General features: G+C 46.8%; 1 protein-coding gene across 1 annotated transcript in view; it reads right to left on the minus strand.

Moving 5' to 3' along the window:
- LOC124043165 (CLIP-associating protein 2-like) overlaps positions 1-17,500 on the minus strand; it is a 136,756-nt gene that overhangs the window by 5,618 nt on the left and 113,638 nt on the right. Inside the window, 16 exon segments of the mRNA XM_046361423.1 lie at positions 4,581-4,709; positions 4,836-5,032; positions 5,218-5,395; positions 7,052-7,169; positions 7,280-7,326; positions 7,328-7,390; positions 10,714-10,857; positions 11,016-11,159; positions 13,356-13,434; positions 13,789-13,952; positions 14,514-14,516; positions 15,304-15,366; positions 15,845-15,908; positions 16,141-16,232; positions 16,565-16,720; positions 16,841-16,864. Coding sequence (XP_046217379.1) covers positions 4,581-4,709; positions 4,836-5,032; positions 5,218-5,395; positions 7,052-7,169; positions 7,280-7,326; positions 7,328-7,390; positions 10,714-10,857; positions 11,016-11,159; positions 13,356-13,434; positions 13,789-13,952; positions 14,514-14,516; positions 15,304-15,366; positions 15,845-15,908; positions 16,141-16,232; positions 16,565-16,720; positions 16,841-16,864 — 1,665 coding nt within the window.

Below are 17,500 nucleotides of genomic sequence, written 5' to 3' on the forward strand. Positions count from 1 at the left end.
TAGCACCAGTTATAATGCCTCCTACTCACACAGGAACAGGGTTATAGCACCAGTTATAATGCCTCCTACTCACACAGGAACAGGGTTATAGCACCAGTTATAATGCCTCCTACTCACACAGGAACAGGGTTATAGCACCAGTTATAATGCCTCCTACTCACACAGGAACAGGGTTATAGCACCAGTTATAATGCCTCCTACTCACACAGGAACAGGGTTATAGCACCAGTTATAATGCCTCCTACTCACACAGGAACAGGGTTATAGCACCAGTTATAATGCCATCCTACTCACACAGGAACAGGGTTATAGCACCAGTTATAATGCACCAGTTATAATGCATCCTCACACAGGAACAGGGTTACAGCACCAGTTATAATGCATCCTACTCACACAGGAACAGGGTTACAGCACCAGTTATAATGCCTCCTACTCACACAGGAACAGGGTTATAGCACCAGTTATAATGCCTCCTACTCACACAGGAACAGGGTTATAGCACCAGTTATAATGCCTCCTACTCACACAGGAACAGGGTTACAGCACCAGTTATAATGCATCCTACTCACACAGGAACAGGGTTACAGCACCAGTTATAATGCCTCCTACTCACACAGGAACAGGGTTATAGCACCAATTATAATGCATCCTACTCACACAGGAACAGGGTTATAGCACCAGTTATAATGCATCCTACTCACACAGGAACAGGGTTATAGCACCAGTTATAATACATCCTCACACAGGAACAGGGTTATAGCACCAGTTATAATGCATCCTCACACAGGAACAGGGTTATAGCACCAGTTATAATGCATCCTCACACAGGAACAGGGTTATAGCACCAGTTATAATGCCTCCTACTCACGCAGGAACAGGGTTATAGCACCAGTTATAATGCCTCCTACTCACACAGGAACAGGGTTACAGCACCAGTTATAATGCCACCTACTCACACAGGAACAGGGTTATAGCATCAGTTATAATGCCACCTACTCACACAGGAACAGGGTTACAGCACCAGTTATAATGCCTCCTACTCACACAGGAACAGGGTTACAGCACCAGTTATAATGCCACCTACTCACACAGGAACAGGGTTACAGCACCAGTTATAATGCCTCCTACTCACACAGGAACAGGGTTATAGCACCAGTTATAATGCCTCCTACTCACACAGGAACAGGGTTATAGCACCAGTTATAATGCCTCCTACTCACACAGGAACAGGGTTATAGCACCAGTTATAATGCCTCCTACTCACACAGGAACAGGGTTATAGCACCAGTTATAATGCCTCCTACTCACACAGGAACAGGGTTATAGCATCAGTTATAATGCCACCTACTCACACAGGAACAGGGTTATAGCACCAGTTATAATGCCTCCTACTCACACAGGAACAGGGTTACAGCACCAGCTATAATGCCTCCTACTCACACAGGAACAGGGTTACAGCACCAGTTATAATGCCTCCTACTCACGCAGGAACAGGGTTACAGCACCAGTTATAATGCCTCCTACTCATACAGGAACAGGGTTACAGCACCAGTTATAATGCCTCCTACTCACACAGGAACAGGGTTATAGCATCAGTTATAATGCATCCTCACACAGGAACAGGGTTATAGCATCAGTTATAATGCCTCCTACTCACACAGGAACAGGGTTATAGCATCAGTTATAATGCCTCCTTCTCACACAGGAACAGGGTTATAGCACCAGTTATAATGCCTCCTACTCACACAGGAACAGGGTTACAGCATCAGTTATAATGCCTCCTACTCACACAGGAACAGGGTTACAGCACCAGTTATAATGCCTCCTACTCACACAGGAACAGGGTTACAGCATCAGTTATAATGCCTCCTACTCACACAGGAACAGGGTTATAGCACCAGTTATAATGCCTCCTACTCACACCGGAACAGGGTTATAGCACCAGTTATAATGCCTCCTACTCACACAGGAACAGGGTTATAGCACCAGTTATAATGCCTCCTACTCACACAGGAACAGGGTTATAGCACCAGTTATAATGCCTCCTACTCACACAGGAACAGGGTTATAGCATCAGTTATAATGCCTCCTACTCACACAGGAACAGGGTTATAGCACCAGTTATAATGCATCCTACTCACACAGGAACAGGGTTACAGCACCAGTTATAATGCCTCCTACTCACACAGGAACAGGGTTACAGCACCAGTTATAATGCCTCCTACTCACACAGGAACAGGGTTATAGCACCAGTTATAATGCCTCCTACTCACACAGGAACAGGGTTATAGCACCAGTTATAATGCCTCCTACTCACACAGGAACAGGGTTATAGCACCAGTTATAATGCCTCCTACTCACACAGGAACAGGGTTATAGCACCAGTTATAATGCCTCCTACTCACACAGGAACAGGGTTATAGCACCAGTTATAATGCCTCCTACTCACACAGGAACAGGGTTACAGCACCAGTTATAATGCCACCTACTCACACAGGAACAGGGTTATAGCACCAGTTATAATGCATCCTCACACAGGAACAGGGTTATAGCACCAGTTATAATGCCTCCTACTCACGCAGGAACAGGGTTATAGCACCAGTTATAATGCCTCCTACTCACGCAGGAACAGGGTTATAGCACCAGTTATAATGCCTCCTACTCACACAGGAACAGGGTTATAGCACCAGTTATAATGCCTCCTACTCACACAGGAACAGGGTTATAGCATCAGTTATAATGCCTCCTACTCACACAGGAACAGTGGGAGAGTCAATGTGTGTGTGTGAGAGACAGAGTCCAGTGTTTACAGGAGATTATATTATCTGTAGAGTGTGTATATATTTTAAGGAATGTATATATTTATATATATATTTTAAGGAGTGTGTGTATATTTAAGGAGTGTGTGTATATATTTTAAGGAGTGTGTGTGTATATATTTTAAGGAGTGTGTGTGTATATATTTTAAAGAGTGTGTGTATACATATTTTAAGGAGTGTGTGTGTGTGTATATATTTTAAGGAGTGTGTGTGTGTGTATATATTTTAAGGAGTGTGTGTGTATATATTTTAAGGAGTGTGTGTGTGTGTGTATATATATATATTTTAAGGTGTGTGTGTATATATATATATTTTAAGGAGTGTGTGTATATGTGTGTGTGTATATTTTAAGGAGTGTGTGTATGTGTGTATATTTTAAGGAGTGTGTGTATGTGTGTATATTTTAAGGAGTGTGTGTGTGTGTGTGTATATATTTTAAGGAGTGTGTGTGTGTGTGTGTGTATATATTTTAAGGAGTGTGTGTGTGTGTATATATTTTAAGGAGTGTGTGTGTGTGTGTGTATATATTTTAAGGAGTGTGTGTGTGTGTGTGTATATATTTTAAGGAGTGTGTGTGTGTGTGTATATATTTTAAGGAGTGTGTGTGTGTGTGTGTGTGTGTGTGTGTGTGTGTGTGTGTATATATTTTAAGGAGTGTGTGTGTGTGTGTGTGTGTGTGTGTGTGTGTGTGTGTGTGTGTGTGTGTGTGTGTGTGTGTGTGTGTGTGTGTGTGTGTGTGTGTGTGTGTGTGTGTGTGTATATTTTAAGGAGTGTGTGTGTGTGTATATATTTTAAGGAGTGTGTGTGTGTGTATATATTTTAAGGAGTGTGTGTGTGTGTGTATATATTTTAAGGAGTGTGTGTGTGTATATTTTAAGGAGTGTGTGTGTGTATATTTTAAGGAGTGTGTGTGTATATATTTTAAGGAGTGTGTGTGTATATATTTTAAGGAGTGTGTGTGTGTGTGTATATATTTTAAGGAGTGTGTGTGTGTGTATATATTTTAAGGAGTGTGTGTGTGTGTGTATATATTTTAAGGAGTGTGTGTGTGTGTGTGTATATATTTTAAGGAGTGTGTGTGTGTGTATATATTTTAAGGAGTGTGTGTGTGTGTGTGTATATATTTTAAGGAGTGTGTGTGTGTGTATATATTTTAAGGAGTGTGTGTGTGTGTGTATATATTTTAAGGAGTGTGTGTGTGTGTGTGTATATATTTTAAGGAGTGTGTGTGTGTATATATTTTAAGGAGTGTGTGTGTGTGTGTATATATTTTAAGGAGTGTGTGTGTGTATATATTTTAAGGAGTGTGTGTGTGTGTGTATATATTTTAAGGAGTGTGTGTGTGTGTGTATATATTTTAAGGAGTGTGTGTGTGTGTATATATTTTAAGGAGTGTGTGTGTGTGTGTATATATTTTAAGGAGTGTGTGTGTGTGTGTGTATATATTTTAAGGAGTGTGTGTGTGTATATATTTTAAGGAGTGTGTGTGTGTGTATATATTTTAAGGAGTGTGTGTGTGTGTATATATTTTAAGGAGTGTGTGTGTGTGTATATTTTAAGGAGTGTGTGTGTGTATATATTTTAAGGAGTGTGTGTGTGTGTGTGTATATTTTAAGGGAGTGTGTGTGTGTGTGTGTGTGTGTGTATATTTTAAGGAGTGTGTGTGTGTGTATGTCTGTGTTTTACAGTGTGTGTGTGTGTATATATTTTAAGGAGTGTGTGTGTGTATGTCTGTGTTTTACAGTGTGTGTGTGTGTATACCTCTTTGTGTGGGTCCCTGTGTGCCTCCAGGGCCTTCATGATGGTGAGTTCAGCGTAGTTCTTGAACCTCCAGGGCTGACGGCTCAGAATCTCCCTCAGAACACGCAGAGCTAACGCCCTGATCACATGCTGCAGGGGAGGAGTGGAGAGAGAGGACAACAAGACGGCTGAGGAAGTTGTCAGATTCTGTGTGTGTGCGCACGCGTGTAAGTACATGATCATGTGTACACAACGGGTGTGTGTGTGTGTGTGTACCTCTCTGTCCCCCAGCGTCTCCAGTAGTAACAGGAGGATGGTTTTGAAGTGTTCGTCCCAGCAGACCTGCAGGGTGTTTTCTCGAATCAGCTTCAAGAGATCACAAAGCGCCACCTTTCTCTCTTCCACACGCTCATTGTGATTGGACAGCTCCTTCAGCAGCTCAGTCACCAGCTCTGATTGGTCAATGCTGCTGTCTGTCAGGGGCAACAGCCAATGGGGGTTGAGAAACTGATTGACAAATTATCAATCATATATGACACTAAGACATTTTGTTTGTGTGTATGTATGTGTGTGTGTGTGTGTGTGTGTATATGTGTGCACCAATTTGTAAGTCGCTCTGGATAAGAGCGTCTGCTAAATGACTTAAATGTAAATGTACCATCAGTTTGCTGGTCTGATTCGTCCAATGAAGTATCTTTAACGTTGTGTTTAAAGGGGGAGTCTGTAAAGGGGTCTCGGGATCCCCGGGGAGAAGAGGAGAGCAGAGGGGTGTTCAGAAGAGAAGTCTTGTTGTCCAGAGCAGTGCGGACTCCATCCACCTGGTCAGCACCACCACCCTGAGAGGGAGAGAGACAGAGGGAAACAGAGAGAGGAAACAGAGAGAGAGATAGAGAGAGATAGAGAGAGGGAAACGGAGAGAGACACACAGGGTTAGGGTGTTGTATGAACCTTGAAGATAATTTTAGACAGAAATGGGTCATGTGACAGGTAGGTGACACGTCAGGTGAGCTCTGATTGGCAGGTTGATGATGGGTGGGCGGATCAGGTTTCAAACCGACCTATGGAGATGTCCGCTTGGACACAGCCCCTCTTTGGAACATACCATGTCCTTGTGCAGGACAGGGGTGTTGGCTGGGCTGATGTAGCTTAGTGTACACAGCCCTTACAGCTCACACTGTACATATTCACATCACAACCTATTGTTGACCAGTAAAAACACTACATGTGCCAATTTTCCCTGATATTAGCTTATCCCCCAGCAGACAAAAAAACGATTTCCCTCTAGATCCACATTATAAGAATGGTAGTTGCAGTTGGAAGTCGGAAGTTTACATACACTTAGGTTGGAGTCATTCAATTTAGTTTTTCAACCACTCCAACAATATTCTTGTTAACAAACTAGTTTTGGCAAGTCGGTTAGGACATCTACTTTGTGCATGACAAGTCATTTTTCCAACCATTGTTTACAGACAGATTATTTCACTGTATCACAATTCCAGTGGGGGTAGGAAAATTATGTGGATATATTCAAGCAACATCTCAAGACATCAGTCAGGAAGTTAAATCTTGGTCGCAAAATGGACAATGACCTCAAGCATACTTCCAAAGTTGTGGCAAATGGCTTAAGGACAACAAAGTCAAGGTATTGGAGAGATCGTCAAAAAGCCTTGACCTCAATCCTTTTTTTTCTTTCTTCTTTTAGTTTTTCACCCTTATTTAACCAGGCAAGTCAGTTAAGAACAAATTCTTATTTACAATGACGGCCTGGGAACAGTGGGTTAACTGCCTGTTCAGGGGCAGAACGACAGATTTGTACCTTGTCAGCTCAGGGGTTTGAACTTGCAACCTTCCGGTTACTAGTCCAACGCTCTAACCACTAGGCTACCCTGCCGCCCCATCCTATAGCACATTTGTGGGCAGAACTGAAAAAGCACGAGGTGGCCTACAAACCGGACTCAGTTACACCAGCTCTGTGAGGAGAAATGGGCCAAAATTCAACCAACTTATTGTGGGAAGCTGACATTTCACATTCTTAAAATGAAGTGGTGATCCTAACTGACCTAAAACAGGGAATTTGTGCTTGGATTAAATGTCAGGAATAGTGAAAAACTGAAATGTAAATGTATTTGGCTACGGTGTATGTAAACTTCTCTCTCTCTCTCAGGGTTCACATTCACAGTCTCTCTCTCTCGTGTAGGGAGGGTTCACAGTCTCAGTCTCTCTCTCTCTCTCTCTCTCTCTCTCTCTCTCTCTCTCTCTCTCTCTCTCTCTCTCTCTCTCTCTCTCTCTCTCTCTCTCTCTCTCTCTCTCTCTCTCTCTCTCTCTCTCTCTCTCTCTCTCTCTCTCTCTCTCTCTCTCTCTCTCTCTCTCTCTCTCTCTCTCTCTCTCTCTCTCTCTCTCTCTCTCTCTCTCTCTCTCTCTCTCTCTCTCTCTCTCTCTCTCTCTCTCTCTCTCTCTCTCTCTCTGAGGGTTCACAGTCTCTCTCTCCTCACCGTTTCATTCATGTCTTCCTGACTGCGGACGGAGAAGTTCTGAATGGCCTCTGTAACACCTCTCAGACTACTATAGATGTCGTCCGAGTTCATGTTCTCTGTGTCGTAGTCAAACGCACTGCACACAACAACACATCAGTCATATTACCATCACAACAGGTCAACATAATGTAAGTGTGTGGAAGGTGTTACCTTGGGTGTGTTCTGGGAGGTTTGTGTATGCATTACCCGAGTGTGGATGTGTTCTGTGACGTGTTGATAGGAGAGGTGAGGGGGGCTGGACCAGCTGGCAGGAGAGGGGGGGGGGGTGTGGCGTGTCATGGGGCTTCCCCTTGGGGCCTGGGGTGAAGAGAGCATCAAATTGTCAGAACATGCTAGTGTCTTTTAGTGTTCCGCCAGCCTGGTCTAGGTGTCTAGAAGTACATCAAATCAAACTTTATTTGTCACATGCACCGAAAACAACAGGTGTCAGCTTACCGTGAAATGCATACTTACAACAAGCCCTTAAACAACAATGTAGTTCAAGAAATAGAGTTAAGAAAATATTTACTGAATAAACTAAAAAGTAAACAAAAAAGTAAAAGAAATACATCAAAAAGTAACAAGAAAATGACATAATAATGAGGCTGTATACAAGGGGTACAGTCAATGTGTGGGGGTACAGGTTAGTAGAGGTCATTTGTACATGTAGGGGGGGGATAAAGTGACTATGCATAGATAATAAACAGAGAGTAGCAGCAGTGTCAAAACAAAGGGGGGGGTGGTCCAATGTAAATAGTCCAGTGGCCATCTGATTAACTGTTCAGCAGTCTTATGGCTTGGGGGTAGAAGCTCTTAAGGAGCCTTTTGGACCTAGACTTGGCCCTACGGTACTGCTTGCCGTGAGGTAGCAGAGAGAACGGTCTATGACTTGGATGGCTGGAGTCTGACAATTGTATGGGCTTTCCTCTGACACTGCCCATTATATAGGTCCTGGATGTCAGGAAGCTTGGCCCCAGTGATGTACTGGGCTGAATGCACTATCCTCTGTAGCGCCTTACGATCAGATATCGAGCAGTTGCCATACCAGGTGATGCAACAGGTCAGAATGCTCTCGATGGTGCAGCTGTAGAACTTTTTGAGGATCTGGGGCCCCAGTGTTGAGGGTCAGCGTGGTAGACATGTTGTTACCTACCCGTACCATCTGGGTGCGGCCCGTCAGGAAGTCCAGGATCCAGTTGCAGAGGGAGGTGTTGAGTCCCAGGGTCCTTAGATTAGTGATGAACTTTGTGGGCACTATGGTGTTGAACGCTGAGCTGTAGTCAATTAACAGCATTCTCACGTAGGTTTTCCTTTTGTCCAGGTGGGAAAGGGAAGTTTGGAGTGCGATTGCATCATCTATGGATCTTTTGGGGCGGTATACAAATTGGAGTGTGTCTAGGGTGTTGATGTGAGCCATGACCAGCCTTTCAAAGCACTTCATAGCTACCGACGTGAGTGCTACAGGGCGGTAATCATTTAGGCAGGTTACCTTCGCTTTCTTGGGCACAGGGTCTAGGGTGGTCTGTTGAAAATGTCAGTGAAGGCACCTGTCAGTTGGTCAGAGCATGCTCTGAGTACACATCCTCGTAATCCGTCTGGCATAGCAGCTTTGTGAATGTTGACCTGTTTAAAAAGTCTTGCTCACATTGGTTACGGAGAGTGTAATCACACAGTCGTTCGGAACAGCTGGTGCTCTCATGCATGCTTCAGCATTGCTTGCCTTGTAGCGAGCATAAAAGGCATTTAGCTCGTCTGATAGGCTCCCGTTACTGGGCAGCTTGCGGCTGGGTTTCCCTTGAAGTCCGTAATAGTTTTCAAGCCCTGCCACATCCGACGAGCATCAGAGCCGGTGTAGTAGGATTCAATCTTAATCCTGTATTGACGCTTTGCCTGTTTGATGGTTCGTCTGAGGGCATAGCAGGATTTCTTATAAGCATCTGAATTGGTGTCCTGCTCCTTGAAAGCGGCAGCTCTAGCCTTTAGCTCGATGTGGATGTTGCCTGTAATCCATGGCTTCTTGATGGGATATATACATATGGTCACTGTGGGGACGACGACGTCGATGCACTTATCGATGAAGCCGATGACTGAGGTGGTGTACTCCTCAATGCCATTGGATGAATCCTGGAACATATTCCAGTCTGTGCTGCAAAACAGACCCGTAGCGTCGCATCCGCATCATCTGACCACTTCCGTATTGAGCGAGTCACCGCTACTTCCTGCTTTAGTTATTGCTTGTCAGCAGGAATCAGGAGGATAGAATTATGGTCAGATTTACCAAATGGAAGGTGAGGGAGAGCTGTGTACGGGTCTGTGTGTGGAGTAAAGTTGGTCTAGAGTTTTTTTCCCTCTGGTTGCACATTTAACACGCTGGTAGAAATGAGGTAACCCGTATTTAAGTTTGCCTGCATTAAAGTTCCCGGCCAGTAGGGGCGCCGCTTCTGGATGAGCATTTTCATGTTTGCTTATGACCTGATACATCTGGCTGAGTGCGGTCTTAGTGTCAGCATCGGTTTGTGATGTTGAATAGACAGCTAGGAATAATATGAGAACTCACTTGGTAGATAGTGTGGTCTACAGCTTATCATGAGGTACTCTACCTCAGGCGAGCAATACCAAAAGATTTCTTCAATATTAGACATCGCGCACCAGCTGTTATTGACAAATAGACACGCACTCCCGCCCCTCGTCTTACCAGACGTAGCTGCTCTGTCCTGCTGATGCACAGAAAACCCTGCCAGCTCTATATTATCCATGTCGTCGTTCAGCCACGTCTCGGTGAAAAATAAGATATCCCCGTTATTTAATATCCTGTTGGTAGGATAGTCAATAGTAGATGGTTTACCTACTCGTTGGTGAATTCTCACAAGGCACCCCACTCTCCTACCCCTGTTCCTCTGTCTGTTCTTCACGCGGATGATGGGGATTTGGGCCTGGTCTCAACAAAGTAGTATATATTTTGCGTCGGACTCACGAAAGAAAAATTCTTCATCCAGTTCGAGCTGAATAATCACTATTCTGATATCCTGAAGCTCTTTTCGGTAGCAGCAACATCATGCAACATCATGTACAATGTAAGTTACAAACAATGGGAAAAAACACACACGGTTAGGAGCCCATAAAACGGCAGGCATCCCCTCCGGCGCCGTTATTGATCCTTCTAGGGCCTTTTAGTTTCCGCCAGCCTGATCAGTTCTTACACACGTCAATAACCAACTCCTACACACTGGGAGGGATACAGCTAAGGTCAGGTGTAGTTACCTGTTGGGAGGGATACAGCTAAGGCCAGGTGTAGTTACCTGTTGGGAAGGATACAGCTAAGGTCAGGTGTAGTTACCTGTTGGGAGGGATACAGCTAAGGCCAGGTGTAGTTACCTGATGGGAGGGATACAGCTAAGGCCAGGTGTAGTTACCTGTTGGGAAGGATACAGCTAAGGTCAGGTGTAGTTACCTGTTGGGAGGGATACAGCTAAGGCCAGGTGTAGTTACCTGATGGGAGGGATACAGCTAAGGCCAGGTGTAGTTACCTGTTGGGAGGGATACAGCTAAGGCCAGGTGTAGTTACCTGTTGGGAGGGATACAGCTAAGGTCAGGTGTAGTTACCTGTTGGGAGGGATACAGCTACGGCCAGGTGTAGTTACCTGTGCAGTGTTACCGGTGTTCCTCAGGTGGTTCTGTAGCAGTTTGGTGGCCCCATCCTGGAATGTCTTGGGCAGGGCTGCCAGCAGCATGGTGAACTCTGGAGTGTTCAACTGGAACAAGGAGATCAGTACCGACTGGGCCGCCTGGAACACAGCGGGGGAGAGAGAGGAAGAAAAAACACACTTTCCTTTTTTGTAACATGTGCAACATAACACGCACCAACCACGCACCAGGAACCAATCGGTTTGCTACAACCAATAATCAACCATGTGTTGCTCCCAGAAATGTGTGTGTACAGTACCTTCCTGACATCAGAGCTCTTGGGCTCTGTGGTCCAGGTGATGATGCGAGACACAGCCAGGCGCGTCTCACTGGAGTTCACAAAGTCCTGAGGCTCCATCTGCAGGGTCAAGGTCTCAATGTACTTCAGAACAGCCACCTTCACCTGGACACACACACACACACACACACACACACACACACACACACACACACACACACACACACACACACACACACACACACACACACACACACACACACACACACACACACACACACACACACACACACACACACTAAATCGTTAGGACAACTTACTCATACAGTCAAGTGTGACATTGTCTGTCTGTGTGGATCATAGATCATCCTAGGAGTTCCTCAGCTCTGAACTGGAACTACTTCTAGTTAGAGCTAGTCAGTGATACAAAGTCAACAGTAGTAGACTCAGCCAGACATCTGCAACAATGGAGGTTGCAGTAGGATGCTAATCTCCTTCACAGCTGTAGTCCCTCAACCATCATGGAGGGAGGAACCAATGTAGAGAAATTATTACAACTTAAGGAGAATAGCCGTCGTTCAGCAGTTGTCTTTTTCATTCCTTTCTCTCCATTTCATTAATTCTCTCCATCTGTCCCTCTCTCTCTCCATTCCAAACACCTCATCGACCGCCTGCTCCTCAGTGTGCGCGTCATAAAATTGCTCCCCCCTGAGCACACTGACCTGGGAAGATTGGCTCCAGGCTGAGACCTGCTCGTTCAGAGAGCAGCAAGCGTGGTGCCTTGGGGCCCTCGTGGCAGAGGGGAGAAATTTAACGTCGCGCCGCCCACAACACGTTCCCCTCCTCTCCACAGGCTTAGAGAGAGAGAGGAGAGCACCGCGTCAGAGAGAAGGAGGGGGGAGGGAGATAGAGGGGGGAGGGAGATAGAGGACAGACAGACAACAGTCCGGCAGACGGTTGTTGATGGGCCATCTTACCGTCCCAAACGCATTGTATGTAGCCGGCAATACACCCGTATCCATTGTGGACCAGTTCGTACCCAGAACATTCTCCATTCAGGCAGCAACGGTGTCAATTTCCTCCTCAACTCGATGTAATGGAGAGAAGACTGAGAAAAACGGTGAAAATATGCCTACTTTCTTTACGTTCCACCACCATGCTAGAGTGGCTAATGCCTACGAATGCTAGTCCCGGATGTTGCATATTCCATTCAGCCAATCAGGTTGCAGCAATGTGCAATCTTACCCCTGGCTGTATGCAGGGCCTAACATCAGGAAGTAACATTAGCCACTCTAGCATGGTGGTGGAACGTACAGAAAGTAGGCATATTTTCACAGTTTTTCTCAGTCTTCTCTCCATTACATCGAGTTGAGGAGGAAATTGACACCGTTGCTGCCTGAATGGAGAATGTTCTGGGTACGAACTGGTCCACAATGGATACGGGTGTATTGCCGGCTACATACAAAGCGTTTGGGACGGTAAGATTGCGATGTTGACCTGGTCAATCTGCCGGCCTGTGGGTTAGAAGGGGAGGTGGAGAGGATAGAGGGAGGAGAAGATAGAGGAAGGGAAGGGGGGGATAGAGTGAGGGAGGGGAGAGTGAGGGAGGAAGGGAAGGAGGGTAGAGTAAGGGGGAAAGAGTGAGGGAGGGGAGGAGGATAGATGGAGGAAGGAAAGGGGGATAGAGTGAGGGAGGAGGAGATGGAGGAAGGGAAGGTGGGGGAGTACAGTGAGGGAGGAAGGGAAGGTGGGGGGTAGAGTGAGGGAGGAAGGGAAGGTGGGGGGTAGAGTGAGGGAGGAAGGGAAGGTGGGGGGTAGAGTGAGGGAGGAAGGGAAGGTGGGGGTTAGAGTGAGGGAGGAGATGGAGGAAGGGAAGGTGGGGGTTAGAGTGAGGGAGAAAGGGAAGGTGGGGGGGTAGAGTGAGGGAGGAAGGGGATCAGACTGCAAAGAGCAAAGACAGTGGTTGGCGAATTTAATTGGAGGCGTGTCAGTCGTATCCAATCAGAGTCCAGGGACAGGGTGGGAAGAACCAGCGTTTCAACAACCGTGAGGTCAGAACAGTGTTACCGTGGTCACTGAGACAGTATGAGGTCAGAACAGTATGAGTCTTGTGGCTGTCCCAGCCTTTCAACCCTCCCTATATCTTTCTCTCCCTCCATCTTCTCTCACTGTTTCATCTCACTCTTCATATGTAAAGGACACACACATAACACCCCCCCCCCAACACACACACATAAAACAACCCCCCCCCCATACAACACATAAAACAACACCCCCAACACACACACAGACACATAAAACCAACCCCTCCCTTATAACACATAAAACAACACCCCCCCCTACACACACACAGCTGTGTACCTTCAGGTTTGGTGTCTGAGTCTGGTCCACAGTGAACCTCATGAGGATAGTGAACTGGAGGTCGTTGGGGAAAGACTCTCTGTAGGGGAGACACACACCGTATAGATACACACACGTTAAGTTACACACACACACACGTTAAGTTACACACACACACACGTTAAGTTACACACACACACACACGTTAAGTTACACACACACACACACGTTAAGTTACACACACACACACACGTTAAGTTACACACACACACACACATTAAGTTACACACACACACACACACGTTAAGTTACACACACACACACACACACACACACACACACACACACACACACACACACACACACACACACACACACACACACACACACACACACACACACACACACACACACACACACACACACACACACACACACACACACCAAGACTGACCGTGTGATGTCCAGTGCTCTCTGGACCTTGGCCTGGACAGACCCCAGCAGGTCAGCTCCCATCTTCTTCAGCAGCTGGGTGAGCAGGATGAACAGCCAGTCCTGCAGGTCTTCTCTGTGCACCAGGACAAAGTCCACTAGGGTCTCCAAGAACATACTGAACACCTTGGGAGAGACAGGGGACACGGGGTTACACACTGGAACAAACAGACCCATGTACTACTAGGCTGAGGGGAGAGTCCCATGCATCAGACAACTACGCTCACTTATCAACCGATCAATCACTCCAATCAGCGTGCAACAAGCTGAATTTACGTTTACCAATACACAATCAATATTCAGAAATTCACTAAACACACATGCTGATTGGCTGACGCCTGCAGAACAGCACCAATCACAGAAGGGTGCGATGATGTCATAGTGATGTCACATCTGTGAGGGGTGACATCACCGGGTCGGTTAGTGAGTGAGTCTGGTTGCCTTGGAAACCATTAAATTAGCCACCCAGTCATATTACCATTCGGCAGATTAATCAATCAATTCGAGATTAGTTGCCAATCCAATTACCAGGTTAGTGTCACAACCACAAACGTTAATAAAACGTTAATAAAACGTTAATTGAACGTAAAATAAACGTTGTCCAGACTTACTCTCTACACAGAGAGTTCCAAAGGAGTGGCATGGAGGAGAGAGAAACATACAGTTAGCATCCTGGGAAAAACACACTCTCTCTCATCACATGCGCACACACGAGTGCAGTGTACACACACACCACTTCCTGACTCGGACTGATGTCAGAGTACCTGTGAACTGAAACAGGTGGTATTGTGACGTCATTAAAGACTCGGACTGAAACAGGTGGTATTGTGACGTCATTAAAGACTCGGACTGAAACAGGTGGTATTGTGACGTCATTAAAGACTCGGACTGAAACAGGTGGTATTGTGACGTCACTACAGACTCGGACTGAAACAGGTGGTATTGTGATGTCATATCAGACTAGGACTGAAACAGGTGGTATTGTGATGTCATATCAGACTAGGACTGAAACAGGTGGTATTGTGATGTCATATCAGACCAGGACTGAAACAGGTGGTATTGTGATGTCATATCAGACTCGGACTGAAACAGGTGGTATTGTGACGTCACTACAGACTCGGACTGAAACAGGTGGTATTGTGATGTCATATCAGACTAGGACTGAAACAGGTGGTATTGTGATGTCATATCAGACTAGGACTGAAACAGGTGGTATTGTGATGTCATATCAGACTAGGACTGAAACAGGTGGTACTGTGACGTCATATCAGGACTCCAGCCCTCTTATCAGAACCTCCTGATTCTTATAGAAGTCTCTATACACACCAGAGAGAGAGGGAGACAGGACAAAAAGAGAGAGGGAGAAGACAGAGAAAAGAGAATAAAGAGAGAAGAGAGAAAAGTGGGAGACAAGAGAGAGAGAGAGAGAGAGAGAGTGGGGTCGAGGGAGAGAGAGGTTTGTGACGTTGAGGTGTACCTTGAAGGAGGCTGAGCTTATACCGGATTCTGCCGTTCCATAGACCTTAGATCCGGATTCTCGCTGAAAGTCACAACCACTACTATCAGACGAGGAGGTGGAGTTGGGGGCAGCAGGGGAACACTAGCTGTGGGGGGGAGTACTCTATAAACCACGGCAGGAGGGAAGGGGGAGTGCCATTAGAGGGGGGGAACCGTAGTGGGCGGGGTTAGTCAGAAAGAAAGGGAGGCGTGGGGAGAGGGGCTGCGAATGTGACAGAAGTGCGTGTGCGGTCGGTGTAGTCCTATATAGATCACGCAGGGAGGAAGAGGGCAGGAGTTGCCATGAGCGAGTTTAGCACAACCAGCGGATAGGCTGAAGAACAGTGAGAGAGAGCAATCCCATTGGCTAGCGGAGTGAGGTCACACGCAGACTCCGGAGTGGCATGCCGTTAGAAATCAGTCAGATACTGCTGCTCACAGCACATGCTGTGTGTGTGTGTGTGTATATATTTGTGTGTAAGGTGTGTGTGTGTGTGTGGTAGCTGTGCATGCATCCATACCTTACTGTGGGGGTCTGCAAACATCCTGGTGAAAATCTCACACAACCTCTTCAGCTCCACACGACTGTAGAGACACACACACACACACACACACACACACACACACACACACACACACACACACACACACACACACACACACACACACACACACACACACACACACACACACACACACACACACACACACACAGGTGAATACAGCTGTGCTAGCATGTATTCAATCGGATAAACTTTTTCTCTCGACTGCATTGTGATAGTCCGCCAGGTGAAACCCTGCGTTGTGATAGGCTGACCTGAGGGTGCGTTGATTCTTCAGTAGAGCCTGTAGACCCAGAAGCCCCTCCTTCCTCTCTGACCAGTTGGCACTGGCACAGCGGTTCAACACCTGGGATACAAAGGGTTAAAGGACCGATGACAATAACCTAAATAAATAAATGATTCAATCTTCAGCCAGGAATCTACACGAAGCACAGGGGGTAGGGGGGGTTATCTGAACAAAAAGTGCTCGAAATGATTGGAATAAGGGCATGTTATTTGCATATTGTGACGGCCCTGAAATGTTCTGAACCCTCCCAAACCAACAGGAGAACCCAATGTTTTTCTCTGGTAGGCACAACCTACCTGGCCACCCCTATAAATAATAACCTCAAGTCAAAACCGTTACAATATGGTGCCAGTAAATCACCGATTTAATTCCAAATGGTTTGTGTTTCTGACCTCGGCCACGTCTTCAGTCTGTCTCATGTACGTAGGGATGACTCCTCCGTTCCTGGAGCTGTAGGAGCGGTCTGAGCAGGCGCTGGACGCGTCACTGTTAGCATCATCATCCGAATACATCCCATAGTTCTCATAGCGACGCCGCGCTGGCTTCTTCTACAAGGGGGGGAGGGGAGTGAGTGAGAAACATACTTGCCCTTTTTGTAACATGTACACATACAACATTACACAGAAATGTGCAGACAGACAGTAACACACGTAGTTAGAGAAGCTGACCTTGGATGTTATGTCTCCCAACAGCTGTCAGCGTTAAACAGAGGAAACATGGGTTAGTCCCCACGACAGAGGAGCCGGGGGTTAGTCACCACGACAGAGGAGCCGGGGGTTAGTCCCCACGACAGAGGAACCGGGGGTTAGTCACCAGTCCCCACGACAGAGGGACCGGGGGTTAGTCCCCACGACAGAGGAGCCGGGGGTTAGTCCCCACGACAGAGGCACCGGGGGTTAGTCACCACGACAGAGGAGCCGGGGGTTAGTCACCACGACAGAGGAACCGGGGGTTAGTCACCAGTCCCCACGACAGAGGGACCGGGGGTTAGTCCCCACGACAGAGGCACCGGGGGTTAGTCCCCACGACAGAGGCACCGGGGGTTAGTCCCCACGACAGAGGCACTGGGGGTTAGTCCCCACGACAGAGGCACCGGGGGTTAGTCCCCACGACAGAGGAACCGGGGGTTAGTCCCCACGACAGAGGAACCGGGGGTTAGTCACCAGTCCCCACGACAGAGGCGCCCGGGGGTTAGTCCCCACGACAGAGGCACCGGGGGTTAGTCCCCACGACAGAGGAACCGGGGGTTAGTCCCCACGACAGAGGAACCGGGGGTTAGTCACCAGTCCCCACGACAGAGGCGCCCGGGGGTTAGTCCCCACGACAGA

The sequence above is a fragment of the Oncorhynchus gorbuscha genome, linkage group LG09, assembly GCF_021184085.1.
Source record: "Oncorhynchus gorbuscha isolate QuinsamMale2020 ecotype Even-year linkage group LG09, OgorEven_v1.0, whole genome shotgun sequence".
Classification (NCBI taxonomy): domain Eukaryota; kingdom Metazoa; phylum Chordata; class Actinopteri; order Salmoniformes; family Salmonidae; genus Oncorhynchus; species Oncorhynchus gorbuscha.